The sequence below is a fragment of the Lonchura striata genome, chromosome 24 (genome assembly GCF_046129695.1).
Source record: "Lonchura striata isolate bLonStr1 chromosome 24, bLonStr1.mat, whole genome shotgun sequence".
In the NCBI taxonomy this organism is placed as follows: Eukaryota; Metazoa; Chordata; class Aves; order Passeriformes; family Estrildidae; genus Lonchura; species Lonchura striata.
Genome location: NC_134626.1, coordinates 6,221,285 through 6,236,065, shown reverse-complemented (window position 1 = coordinate 6,236,065; position 14,781 = coordinate 6,221,285). Strand labels below are relative to the sequence as shown.

The 14,781-nt window shown below is 47.2% G+C and overlaps 1 protein-coding gene across 19 annotated transcripts in view; it reads right to left on the bottom strand.

Annotated features, from left to right (window-relative positions):
- EIF4G3 (eukaryotic translation initiation factor 4 gamma 3) overlaps positions 1–14,781 on the bottom strand; it is a 141,304-nt gene that overhangs the window by 71,537 nt on the left and 54,986 nt on the right. For all 19 annotated transcript variants that reach the window (XM_077788188.1, XM_077788182.1, XM_077788187.1 and 16 more), the window contains one exon: positions 1,109–1,204. In XM_077788188.1, coding sequence (XP_077644314.1) covers positions 1,109–1,138 — 30 coding nt within the window. In that variant the 5' untranslated portion in view covers positions 1,139–1,204. The remainder of the gene's footprint in view (positions 1–1,108; positions 1,205–14,781) is intronic.

The following is a 14,781-nucleotide window of genomic DNA, read 5'->3' as shown; positions in this document are numbered from 1 at the left end:
TCCACATCAAAGAACTTCAAAGTCAGTGTTACTTGACTCGTTCATCAGCAGAGGTTGAGGAGCCTCAGAACAAACCCTGGCATGTCCTGCAGGGGAAACCTCCAGAGCTGGGCATGTGCCCCAGTGATGTTGCAGGTTTGGGGATCCTTGCCCTGGGTATATCTGTATTTATACCTGTTTTGTGGACAAATTTCTCTGCCTCAGAGGCTTTCAGTTTGTTCCAGGAGTGTTCACCTTACTCTAAAGAGAGAAGAGTGCTGGGAAGGCACCAGGGGGTTATGGGCAACTGGAATATGTCCTGACACAGAGGGGCAGGAGGTGCAGGATTGCTGCTCCCTCGGCTGATGGAGCCCTGAGATGTGGTGATGGGAAGCCACCATGCCTCCAGAAGCTGGGCAAAGCCTCTGATGCCCTAGGAGGGTCTTCTAACATCATGTGGAGCTGTGCTACAAGCAGAGAATCCCCAGAAAGTAGCTGGTGTGGGGAACTGAAGTCCTACAACAGCAGAGCAGTATCACAATAAACACCCACCCCCAAAAAACAGACTGTGAAGGATGATCAGACCTGAAGCTGGATGAAAAAGGGGCTCAGCACAAAAAGATCTGAGTACACAGAAGCTCTAGGTTACATGTGAGCACCTCCAGGGTTAGAACTGATCGGTGGCATTGATTTGGGAGCAAAGCCCAGAGGCCACTGGAGACCGAGGGTTGCTGCAGAGAACTGCTTGTGTTTGATCTCTAGTCTATCCATGCACAAAGCAGATCCTTAAAGAAAAAAACAAAAAGAAAAAAAAAAGAAGAGAAAGATTCTGGCAATGAACCTGAACACTATAATGAAGTGAACCTGAAAGTAACTAGGCTAAAAATAAATGGTGTTATTTGAAGGTAGATGAGAATCCCTCCATCACTTCTTTAGGAACTTTAGAAGGAAAATTATCCTACCAGGATATTGTCTGAAAAACTCAATCAAGGTTTGCCATTCAGGATGTGCTTCCACGTGAGTAAAATGGGCTTTCCAGAGAACCAGCCCCGTGCTATAGACACACAGACAGAGAAACACACGAGCAAGGAGGAGACAGCAGCAGATGAGGCCAGCATGGGCTCCTTACCGGCGAGCGGGTCTGAGGCTGCGTGCTCATTGTTTGAGGGGCTTGAGGGTACACCAGCGTGGTGGGAGCTGCATTCTGTCCTGAGGGATAAGGAGCCTGCCAGGGAACAAGAAAAGTCAAGTGAGTGGATCCAATGATTCATCCCAAAAACCAGGAAAAAACACATTATCAACTGTAGGGATTGACATGGAGATAAAGATGAAAAGATTGCAACAGAGAAACCATCTCTGTTGAGGACCAATTCATCAACACTGCCTCTCATGGGAGCAGCTTGTAGCTCCACTAGGAAGTAACAGCTCCATTAGTAATTATTAGTCAGAGTTTACTACTATTTTATAAGTCAGAGTTTGCTACTATTTATCACCTGAGCTCCCCAAGTGCTGCAGTGGAAAACAACCCAGGAGACACATGTCATAGTGTCACCACAACCCTGCGTGTCCAAAGGCCTGGCCAGCTGTTTCCAAAAGCCTCCCCTGAAGCAGCTTCCAAGGAAAGCTAGAACTGTAGATGATGCCAATAAATCCCCCAAAATCAGACAAAGAGCAAGAAACAACCTTGAGTGTGTTTAACAGAAGCTGCTGCTGCATTAAAGAATTTCCAATGCAATGGAACAGCCCAAAATCATCCCAGATGGAAGGCAGGCCGTGGCTACAGGCTCTGCACATTTTTCCTACTTCCACCCATTTCCATGGGCTATAACAATTTATCCCACCAGATGCTCTCCCCAAATGTCATTTGCCCAAAGTAACAATAAACTGGAGTTCTGCCGATGACGCATTTTAACGAGACATTTAGAAATAACTTTTCAGAGTGCCTTTTTCCTTATTCTTTTTGAATAACAACATTATAATTTACATTATTATTTTTAAAAATTGTTTATTATTATAATGGCACTAAAACCAGCCACCAGGCTGAAACAGCTTTTGCTCTCAAGAACCATAGGATTGTGGAATTGGTAATGTTGGAAAAGCTCCTCCATTCCTATCTCTGGAGATGCTCCAGCCCCTCCAGGTCCTTCCTATCCTGAGGCACCCAGAGCTCCCCAGGACTGGAAATGCCCCAGAAGTGCCAGCACAGGGGTACAAGTTTGTGTTGTCTCTTTTTTCTGCTTTTCCATCTCTGGCCTAATCACCTGCTGAATTAAGCCACATGCAGTAAATAAAAATACAGTTTGGAAACAATCCAATCAGGAATTCCCTGGTCTCAAGGAGAAGGAAAAAAAGAAAGGAAAAGAGAAAAATACAACAAATACAACAAACACCCCTTCTCAAAACACAGTAGAGGGGATGAGGGGAATGAGCACAGTCCAAAAATAGCCCCATCCCATCCTACTCTGGGACCACACTGGAACTGCTTTTTAAAAAGCAAAACTTAGACACAACTCCACAGACACGTGAGGACACTGCTCCTGCCACACAATGTAACTAGGCAGGACCTTCTGTTAGCTTCTGCCCCATTTTCACAGCTTTTTGGGTCAAAATGATGATAAAATGTGCGTCTCCAAATACACCACTAGATCCTTACTATGATCCAGGACACCAAACACACTGGGCAGGGTATTTAGCTGGACAATGTTGTTCTGGAGGAGTTTATAACAATACAGCAGCACAGCCTCTGGTTCAAAAGCAATGAAATGCTTTGCTCAGCTCCTGATGGCAGCAGCATCCTCTGAGGGGTGGGCAGGGCAGGCTTGCCCTGTCCCTCCTCTCCAGGAGCTCCCTGATCCAATTCACTCCAGAGCCAGCCCTTCTCTCTCTTTTCACCACTGCCAAAACCTAATTAAGGTAAACAACTAAATGGAAAGAATTTTCTAATTCTTTCTTCTATTTTTTTTGGAGATGTCAGATGCAGCATCAATTCTTTTCCCCTTTTAATTGAGTGATTCTGCTGAAGCTGGTGGTGTCAGTGTCATTCCAGAATGAATAACCCAAAGCTAAGGAGAAGTGGGGAAACTCTTTTCACCCACAACCTGGAAAAGTTGTCCTGCCTTTGTAGTATCCTCCTGCTGACTTTCTGCATCTGGGATCTTTGTCCAATGTAAGATTAAGGCTTCTTCCACAGGTCCAGATGCTGCTGTTCCTATCATGGAATCATGGAAGGGTTTGGGTTGGAAGGGATTTTAATCATCCTCATCCCATTCCACCCCCTGCCTTGGAAGGGACACCTTCCACTGTCCCAGGCTGCTCCAAGCCCTGTCCAGCCTGGCCTTGGACACCTCCAGGGATCCAGGGACAGCCACAGCTGCTCTGGGCACCCTGTGCCAGGGCCTGCCCACCCTCTCAGGGAAGGATTTCCTCCTAATATCCAACCTAGACCTACTCTCTTTTAGTTTAAAGCCATTCTCCCTTGTATATGTCCACCAGCCAGCAGTGTGCACACAGGTAACTGTGTTGGGAAATATTATTAATAAGTAATATCAATAAATGCACCAGTTGATCACTGACTCCTTGTGCCTCCAGCTCCACAGGAGATAAGACCTCGTCCCAAACTGCTGCTCCCACAGCACCTCAGCAACAAGAGAAGAAAGTATCTACTATTTGCCCCATCTTTAGGCTCATGAAAACATATTCTTTAGGCTTAAACTGCATGTGACAGAGCAGAGCTCTGACATGACTCCCAAAGGTAAGTCAGTACCCAAAGTCTGTACCCACCTCCAAAGCAGCCCTTGTTTTCTTTTAATCACCCAAGCATAAGGAGATGTGAGAGAAAGGGAGAACAGCTGTCATTAAGCCTGAAAATCCTCTGAGTTTTGGCAGTAAAACTATAAAACAGGTACTTGGAAACAAAGTGCCAAAGGCACTTCACTGGTGACACACCAGTAACACAATCCAGGGTTAAACTTGGTTTAGTATTTGAACCCTACCAGAATGAGCACAGCATGAAGTTAAACATAAAGAAAAAACCTAGAAAGGCTTAACTAGAGGCCACAGAAGGGTTTCTGCTATTAAGGTGTCATCAACCAAGGCAATTCTGGACAGATGACCCCCATGGGTGCGAGGTCACAAGTAAGGAACAAGTGCAATAAAAATGCCACTGGAGACCACAAACATCAGCTAAATAAGTATGTTTTACAACTATTGCACAACAACAAATACCTCTGTTTCCAACCAGAGGGACGTTGCCTTAACTAGTATTTGTGTTAAAACCATAATAGGGGGAAGAAAAGAGAGGGAAAAATGGTTTATAAATTTCTGCAGGTATTGACTTCACATCAGCTGTGGGAACCTAAATAAACTATCAAAGATCCAACAGAATAAATCACAGCACTCTGCTGCTTTTCATACACATCAGCTGATTAAAGCATTGCATCTATTCATCTGCCAAAGGACTTTTTTCTGTGCCAAGCAGCTAAATGGGTACAGAAAGTGATGTGGTCACGTGCAGCCACACAGGGCTCCATGCACTGGGGCTGGAATAAGGGAATGAAGAGATCAGCGAGGAAATGCTCCAAAAATCCCCTAAATAAACCCCCACAGAGGGGACGGCAGGGAAACAAGTACTGTTCTGCAGACAAATGTTGGTCTGAAGCATCTAAAGGCTGGATTGAATCCCTAAAGTTCAAATAACTACTGGGAGAGGACAGAGTGCTGCTGAGCTGCTCCAGTTTGAGACAGAGCAATTTGCTTCCCTTACAGCTCTCACCTTCCTGATTTTATGTTTCAGCTGTGGCTGTTCAGGGGAGGAAGGTGATAATAGCTGAGTGTTTATGTATTCCCATAACTTGCTGGGAAAATCCTTTCTCTGGACTGTTTCCACCTTGAGCTGCTGCCTGTGCTAAGCAAGGAAAAATAATCACTATCAACAAAACGACTGAAAAAAGTTATTCTTAGCTCAGGCCCGAGCTGGTTAATAAACACTGAGCCTGCAGCGTAACATGACTCCCTTGGGACTGCCTGTCCTGGGAATAAACAGGCAAAGTACACACATCAGGCTCGAAAGAGCTGAGTCACCCAGTTCTGCCTCTGGAAAAATCTTCTGGGAACAAAACCCTTCCAGCCCTGAGCAGAAAAGTGTCACTTGCTGAGCTGTGGCTGGCTTGGCTGGGAAGGGGTTAATCCCTGTGGCAGATTCCCGAATCCTCAGGGAAGGCTGCTGGGTCTATATTTACTGAAGTTACACATGAGGAGGAGAACTGGACCCGCAGCTCCAGCACATGACCGTGACTCAGGAGCTGCGCGGCTGCTGCCAGCGCCCTGACCTTGGGAGGAAACCTCTGAATTCCCAGTCCCAAACCTCTGCATTCCCAGTCACTTCCCAGTCCCAAACCTCTGCATTCCCAGTCCCAAACCTCTGCATTCCCAGTCCCAAACCTCTGAATTCCCAGTCACTTCCCAGTCCCGAACCTCTGCATTCCCAGTCCCAAACCTCTGCATTCCCAGTCACTTCCCAGTCCCAAACCTCTGCATTCCCAGTCCCAAACCTCTGCATTCCCAGTCCCAAACCTCTGAATTCCCAGTCACTTCCCAGTCCCAAACCTCTGCATTCCCAGTCACTTCCCAGTCCCAAACCTCTGCATTCCCAGTCCCAAACCTCTGCATTCCCAGTCACTTCCCAGTCCCAAACCTCTGCATTCCCAGTCCCAAACCTCTGCATTCCCAGTCCCAAACCTCTGCATTCCCAGTCACTTCCCAGTCCCAAACCTCTGCATTCCCAGTCACTTCCCAGTCCCAAACCTCTGCATTCCCAGTCCCAAACCTCTGCATTCCCAGTCCCAAACCTCTGCATTCCCAGTCACTTCCCAGTCCCAAACCTCTGCATTCCCAGTCCCAAACCTCTGCATTCCCAGTCACTTCCCAGTCCCAAACCTCTGCATTCCCAGTCCCAAACCTCTGCATTCCCAGTCACTTCCCAGTCCCAAACCTCTGCATTCCCAGTCCCAAACCTCTGCATTCCCAGTCCCAAACCTCTGCATTCCCAGTCACTTCCCAGTCCCAAACCTCTGCATTCCCAGTCCCAAACCTCTGCATTCCCAGTCACTTCCCAGTCCCAAACCTCTGCATTCCCAGTCACTTCCCAGTCCCAAACCTCTGCATTCCCAGTCCCAAACCTCTGCATTCCCAGTCCCAAACCTCTGCATTCCCAGTCACTTCCCAGTCCCAAACCTCTGCATTCCCAGTCCCAAACCTCTTCATTCCCAGTCCCAAACCTCTGCATTCCCAGTCATTTCCCAGTCCCAAACCTCTGTATCCCCAGTCACCTCCCAGTTCCAAACCTTCACATGCCTAGTCACTTCCCATCCCCATAACCACGGCTCCAGCTCCCTCTGGACACCAGCACCAAGCTTAAATTTCTTGGGAGGAACGGGACAGAGTAATCAGAACACACCAGAAGAACCCAGGGTTTGCCAGGGCCACAGGCAGCCCCAAAGGCTTTTTCTGCATGGCCACAGACCAACGTGGTGCTGCAGATCCCTTGCCCAGGTGGTTTTACATCTCGTTCTATCTCGTGTATCACTGCACTACTGATGGGGAGCACGCAGCTAAAAGCTCACCCAAGTGCCACCACACACATTTTCAAAAGCATCTTGTAATTATTTAATATCAAGACATAAAGTGCCAAAAACATGCACTGTCTAGAAAGAGGATAAAGCTGTTAAGAGATCTCTTTCCCCAAACAGCACAACACCCCCAGCCCACCCCAATTTCTCCTGCATAAAACCTGCACTGGTCTGTTCCCAAGCCATTCCCTGACCTGGTTGAGTGATTCTCAGAGGCCCAGTCAGTGTTCTTCATTTAGATTTATAAATTCTAACTCACATATGCCCCTAAGACCAAAGGCAGTTGCCTCTGAAGCGAAGTACAGGAGGGGGAAGTCATTGCACAGAAGGAGGAATCTCCTCTTATCTCTGATTTTAACAACCAGACTTGGTTTTCCTTCCACCTGCTGAACTATTTTCGTTGAGGAAAACCACAAAGGGAGCAGGGGAGCAGCTGTGTTGATGCACCAGCCCCTGAGGCTGCTTTTGCAGAGGCCTTCCCTGGGTCACTGGACAGCAGGAATTTGGCCTGAGATACAGGTGAAGAAATCCCCCACAGCAGCAGAAACCATCACTTCAGCCACAAGTGTGGAGTGATGGTGACAGCAAGGATGTGGCTTTTAATTGTGAATCATCATTTCTTTGTGGAGCTGGGCTGGCTCTGCCCTCCCACAGCCCCAAATCCAATCACTGTGACAACTCAATCACTGCAACCCAAACAACTGCAACCCTCCAATGAGGGAAATCTCTGGGCATTCAGCTCTGGGAAAGTAAGAGGATTATAATTTAAACCCTGTCTCTTCATTTCTCCCTAATGAACTCCCTGCAGGCAGCGCAGGCTGGAGCAGCAGCTCCTCAGGCTGCCCCTCCTCACTCAAACCCAGCACCTTGATTTCCCCCAAGCTTTGGTTTCTGCATGCCCTGGATTTTGAGAAAGGTGCATCAGGACGAACTCAGTGCCAGGGGAAGAGGCTTTCCTGGCCTCCCCACAGGCAGGTGCTCCCGTTCCTGGGAAAATGCACAGAGCATCTGAAGAGATGGTTACAGCGAGATTTTACTTGTTATCTGATGTGCAAAGCTGTGTTATTGAAGGCAGAGAGAAAGCCTCAGCCAGAGCATCCCAGAAGAGCCCCGAATCTCCTCCTCCCACACACATGGCCAGGGAATGGCTCCTCTCCCATCCAGGGGCTGCCTTGGCGACACCAGCAGCACCCAGGGGAGCCACAAGGACGTTCCTGCTCTCCCTGTCTCCCCTGCCACACTCCCAGGGGCTGCAGCAGAGATCACTGAACACGGGGTAGAGCAGCTTTTGACCTAAAATCAATATTAAGGCACAAAATGAACCACTTTGTAGCTATATCACCAAGAACTGGACATACCCAGGATCAACCTCAGGTACCTCTAGCATCTGACCACAAACAGGGTCACTCCTGCACCTCTTCTGGACACACCTGACTGTCACCATTATTTTGGCAACCACATAATTCAAGTCCACCTCATTTTTTTTTCCCCCCTGGTGTGCTCTGCACTCAGCAGAACAGGTTTGGAAGCTGCTGGCAGGAAAAAGAGTATCTGTAACATACAGATCCAGCTCACCTGCAAGTATTACAGATGATGGTGGAGAAACCTGAATTATTATATTAATTCATTTCAGCCTTTTTTATACAGCATCCTCTCAAATAATGCATAAAGCATATTCTCCCACTATTCCTGTGAACTAGTCCAGCTTTAAAAATAGCACAACAAATGATTAAACTGCTAAACAAGGACAATTCCCCTCTAAATGCTCCCAGTTTGCCTTTCATTATTACAATGATATTTCAATGATCATCATACACAGTCTCAGATTCCTCTGCTTGAATACAAGTCCCCATTCACAGCCACGTGTTCAAATATGCAAGTCTGAGGTACCCACCACACCAGGGATGCCACATTTTTTAAGCAGCTTATTTGCAAATTATCTAGAATCACTGAAATCAGCTCATCCTCACCAGGGCAATGCTGCAAAACAAAAATATGCAGCAGTTCTACTCTGCTGCCTCTCTCAGCCAGGGCTGCTCCCCTGCAGGGTGCATCAGCACCTGAGAAACACTGTTTTCCTGAATATATTGATATATAATACCTGGAATATTCAAAGTCCCATTAAAATCAGTGACAAAAGGACTAGAGCTCTTCTCTGACACCAAGCAAATTGTGCAAATGAAGAGCTCCATATAAAAAACATAATTAACAAAATTCCAGTGCAAACACTCTGCTCCTGATGGAGGGGTTGGGATGGCACCAGGGTGGGACATGGCCCAAATCTCTGTATATTGGATTTACTGGGAAGTTTTGAGGTTTGGATTTGGGTGGAGGCACATAATAAACAGGAACTGTGACTGTTCAGTGAGTTTATTTAAATATGTAGGCTTTTTCTAAAGCTATTTCCTCAAAATGCCAAGACTTGGCTTCAGGTGTTTTGCTTGATTTGAGGACTTTAACAACTTGCAGACAAGTAGAAGATGCAGAGAAGAAGTAGCTGTCATCCCCATTCTCCTGACAAGTATACTGATGTGTTCCCTATTTTTCCATAAGTCCAGCTGTCTGGGAATTCCTCTTGTTGGTAAATATGAACATTTTAGTGGAATGTGTCCATGCCCATGGCAGGGGGTGGAACAAGATGAGCTTTAAGGTCCCTTCCAAACAAAATCAGTCTGGGATTCTGTGACTAAGCTCAGCCTTTAAAAGGATACAAATATCCTGACCCAGAAGGAATTACTCCTCTCTTTCCCCTTTTTCCTCTGCAGAAGTTTCTCTTGGGATACATCATCTGTGTCATTTCCTGCACAGCCAAATTTGTAACCATCTTTTTTATGGCTTTACATGTTTTCACCTCACACATCTGAGTGGGCAAAGGAGCAAGGCACAGGGAAACAGCCCCAAGTAACATCCACGGAGCTACAGGCACTTTTCCTACTTCAATGTGGATAATGAGATTGTCTCCAAGGGAGGATGGTGAAGGAACATGGTCTGCTGTTCCCTGGACAGGGACTGTCTGTGCCAGGGACCCCAGTGACACAAAATGCACATTCTTGACCTGCTGGAGTGAGTCTTGAGGAGCCCATGGAGACACTCCAGGGCTGGAGCCAGGCTGCGAGAGCTGTGGGTGTTCACCTGGAGAGGAGAAGGCTCCAGGGAGATCTCAGAGCCCCTTGCAGGGCCTGAAGGTGCTCCAGGAGAGCTGGAGAGGGACTGGGGACAAGGGCTGGAGGGACAGGACACAGGGAATGGCTCCCACTGCCAGAGGGCAGGGATGGATGGGATTTGGGAATTAGGAATTGTTCCCTGGGAGGGTGTAAGGCCCTGGCACAAGGTGTCCAGAGAAGCTGTGGCTGCCCCTGGAACCTTGGCAGTGTCCAAGGCCAGGCTGGGCAGGGCTTGGAGCAGCCTGGGACAGTGGGAGGTGTGGGACTGGATGAGGTTTAAGGTCCCTCCAGCCCAAACCATTCTGGGTTCAGTGATTTTCTCCTCAGCTCCACTGGCTGTACGCGTCCCTCACCACAGTGCAAGGGCAAAGAGAACACCCAGCCTGAGGGAGGACAGAATCCTCTTCCCCCTTCCCAGGCACAGCTCCAGCCCGTGAGCCCATGCTGAACTCTGGACACAGCAGAGGACCTGCAGTGCAAGACCAAACCAGTGATTTTGAGCCATGGGGGTGGACAGGGGTCCTGCTGGTGGCTGCTCCCTCCCAAAGCCATTTTTAGATCTATCAGCATGGAATCTGCTGCTAAACAAAGTTTGAGGCCACAGATAATGTCCCAGGAAAACATTCTACAACATCTGGAAACACTGCTATGGCTTTACATGGCTCCTTCCTGAGGCTGAACTGCCAGGCTCTGCCCTGGCTGCAGCACCTGGCTCGCAGCCTGAGGTGGGTGGTCTGCTAATGACCATTATGTAATTAAGCAAATTGGCATTTTCTGTAATAAAGGTACTCAAAAATATGGAGTGTATGTGTGTGCTGAGGGCAGAAATTCCACCATCACCACTGCTGAAAGCAGAGCTGGGACTGACTACAGAAACACCCTTGAGTTCACAGAGGGCCTTTCACTTGTTCTATAAAACTGCCTCCCATTTTAACAAAATAGACTTTGAGGACAAGTACTTGCTCCCAGGAACACAACCCTAAGCAGACAAGATCCTATTCCACATCAAAACAGCATCAGTGGCTTTGCAGCTTTCCTCCTATTTTCTTCCAAAAGCCAACAAAAACCTCCAAAAATGTGTTATCTGGTATCTCAGAGGATGCTGCCATCCTTGGAGACACTCAGAACCCAAGGGCAGGTGGCCCTCAGTTATTTCTCCAGCTGACCCAGCTTAGAGCAGGCACCTGGACCTGATAATCCCAGGTTTCTTCCAACCTTCACCTGTGTAAGGGCAGCAATCAGATAAAATATCAAAGTTTTTCTGAATTCTACAGAAGCCCAGAAATACCCTTCATATAAAGTGTCTGAATGTGCACAAAGTTAAAACAAGTTAATAAATGATGGGTTTCTAATGACACCATAAGGAGGGATCTGTGGAGAACACAGGCACAGCCCTTCCAGGCTGCAGGGAGTGGAATTATGATTCCAACATCTCCGTTGGTTCAATGGAAAGCAGCACAGTGAGAGTTCAGCTGGCAGGAGAACCAGGTTCTTTATGAATTCAAAGCCTCACCTCTGGAATGTGGCTGTCCCTGCTGCAGGTTAAATGCCTCCAGAGGTTATTCCTCTGTTTCCCAGTCTGACCCCACAGCTAACAGTGGACTCCAGGAACTCCAGGGCTCCATCTCCCTGGTTTCTCTGGCTGCAGGGATATTTTATGCCCTCTGTGCTCACAAAATGCAGGCTGTGTGAAGCCCTGACTTTTCTGCTGATTCTGGTGCTTTACAGAACACATGGTGTTTGTTTAAAAACTGCCTATTTTCTGGAGCATGCAAGAAAACATCCATTAAATTGCATGGAACAGAAGGTACTATTACAGAAGGAATTCCAGAATTGAAGTTATTAAATGCAAGAAAATGGCAAATTGCCTCGTATTGTTTTGTCTTCTTATATTATTCATAAAAATGTGGTTCAACAAGTGGCTAAGTCTGAAAAGCACCAAAATAAAGCCCAGGGCACGTGACTGTGAGAACAGAAAATGCACGTGGAGGAAAGGGATCTGAAGAATTTTTAAACAGCTACAGAGAAGTTTGATTTTCTATTAAAAATGCTGTTTTATTTCACCCAAAACCAAGTTACTGGCAAGTTTAGAAGTGCTTTTGATTCCCAATAATCTGACAGGCCAAACAAAGCCGCTTCCGCTTGTGCAGCAGCCAGGATGTGCCGAGTGGCCAAGACACCCACAGAGAGCTTTCCCTTCCAAGCCCCCGTGCCTGCCCAGGGTGGAAGGGCCAGGGAACACTCAGAGCCAGGTCACGGCTACACCAGAGAAGAGGAAAAGCTCAAGCAGCAGTAGAAAAACACTTCTCTCCCCACTGAGCAAAGCAGACCGCCTGGAGAAGGATTAAACACACCTCTCACAGCAGGAATTCTTTACAGTGCCAGGACAAGGGAATGCTTCCCACTGCCACAGGGCAGGGATAGATGGGGTACTGGAATGGAATCCTTCCCTGGGAGGGTGGGCAGGCCCTGGCACAGGTGCCCAGGGAAGCTGTGGCTGTCCCTGGATCCCTGGAGGTGTCCAAGGCCAGGCTGGACAGGGCTGGGAGCAGCCTGGGACAGTGGAAGGTGTCCCTGCCCCTGGCAGGGGTGGGACTGGATGAGATCAAAATCCTTTCCAACTCAAACCATCCTGGGATTCTATGATAGGATTCGATGAGGCAGATGAGGGGTGGGTCTAAAGCCAGACCTAGTCCCAGCTAGACTCAGTATTTCTGCTGCATTCTTTTCCTATGATAAAATTGTAATGGGTCTTCCTTTCTTTCCTTTCCTCGCTAGAAAAAAATTAATTAAAAGCTCTTTCTGTCCTTGAGTGCACAAATACTAAAACTAATTCATACATCTCTCCTACATTGAAATGAATTCATACCTCCCTCCTATGAAGCTAACTGCTTCTAAGGTTAAATAATTAAAATAAATAATAATGTTAATCAGCATTTCAAGCTACATTATGCCCCAACTCTCCCTTCCTGCAGCTCTCACACCCGGATGCTCTCCCAAATTAGAAGACACCCATGAAGCCCAGCATCCTCACACAAAAGCCTCCTGAAGCCCAAAAGCACCGAGATACAAGACATGTTTGATGTTTCCAGCCAGATTTGCCCAGACTTAACTTAATGAGTTAAAAAGCACAGTAATGAACCAAAAGTAATGAAATACACTCTCAGAGGAAATATTCCCAGCATTATTAACCCAATCAAAAACCTCCTAATCCTATTACAAACCAGAGGGTTCAGCTGCACTTCCAGCTTGAACACAAAGGCCAAAAGAAGATTACACTCCTGGATTTATCAGCTATTAAATAACTTGCAGTTTCAAATCTCTACCTGCAGTCACATATTCCTGCAAGCCTGGAATTTGCAAAATGCATTGGAAATGTGCTGGGATGAAGTCTGACCCGGATATACAGAAGGAAGCACAAGGAAAGAAGTGAAAAGAAAAAGTGGTCAAACTCTTGACTGGTTAAGAAAAAATCCATTGCTACATATTAATCTGGTTATTTAGGTAGGTTTATTGTTCACAAAACACAATCAGGAGTTGAGTTGTTTAAATTTCCCTTATTATCTGGAATGGACAGCAGATCCAAGAAACTGGGATCTGCTACTTGGAAGAGCAGCACAACCAGGCAACATTTTCCCTCAGCTGGTCCAACACCAACTTTACACAAGGAGAGTTTAATCTTTCATTCTGTGTCTACATCACAAATAAACTACCTGACTGACAACTATAAAAGTTATGGCACTGTGGGCAGGTTTAACCAGCAGGGAATTGGCTCCTTACACAAAACAGGGAGGTTCCTACACAGAGAAGTTCTCTGGGGGAAGAGCTCCCCGCAAAGCTTAGAGATCAACTCAGATCAAGGGATTCACAGCACTGCTCCTGAGCACAGAAAATGATGGACAGGGAGTTCATCTGAATGAGATGATAAAATTGGGAGCCCCTTGTGTCCCAGGAGCAGTGGAAGTTTATTATCTGATTTTATATTGACTATTTCCTTCTAGCAAAGCACATGTGGACCAAAATAATGGGAATCATCAATCTGGAAGGGACCCACAGGATCAGAGTCCAACCTCTGGCCCTGCACACACACCCCAACAATCCCAGCCTGTCCAAAGGCTCCTGGAGCTCTGGCAGCCTCGGGGCTGGGACCATTCCCTGGGCAGTGCCCAGCACCTCTGGGGAAGAACCTTTCCTGATCTCCAGCCCAAACCCCCCTGGCCCAGCTCCAGCCCTTCCCTGAGGTCCTGTCCCTGCTCACCAGGGGGAAGATGAGTTTAATGTGTAGCAACCAGACTCCAAAGGCAGCTGCCTCCAACACGAGGAGAGAACAAGGATTAACACTCCCCATGTCCCAGGGCACCTGATTGACCCCAGGGTATACCAATGGGTGAGGTTACAATTAAATTACATCCCTCCTTCTGTTCCAATCCCTTAATAAAAATCCCTTTATTAAAAGCATCTCAAATTGGGCTGCAGAAGATGGAAGCAGTGAATAAGCATCATGGTTCTAACAGGATTATTCCAGCTCCTGAAGAAAGGATCCAAGATCATAAAAGAGGGGCTTGGGGATTGCCTAATAAACATGCCACAGATGGCAGGCAGACTTGCTTCCTGGCACACATTCCCAGACCTGAAGGTACTAAGGAATGTCTCCCTGCTATTACAAATACTAATTCAACGATGGTGACATTTTTGAGGAGCAGAATGAGACCACAAAACTCTCTTCACTTCAGGCACAGAACCAGATGGTAACAAGTTTCAGCTGGTGCAATCTGTTCTGGATTTAAATCAGCCACCTAAAAGTCAAGGTCTCTGTGCACCAAGATCCAGAGAATTCAGCCTTCCTGAACTTTTGTTCACTTAGGTGTATCTCGATCTTTTCAGGAGCAGGTGAGGGATGTCCACAACTACAGCAGCTCCAGAGGAAGGTCCCCACGAGTGCTGTGGGATCCTCTGCTCCCTAGAGCTCCAGAATTCCAGCCCATCCCAAGAGGCAGCCGTGGGTAGGCAGC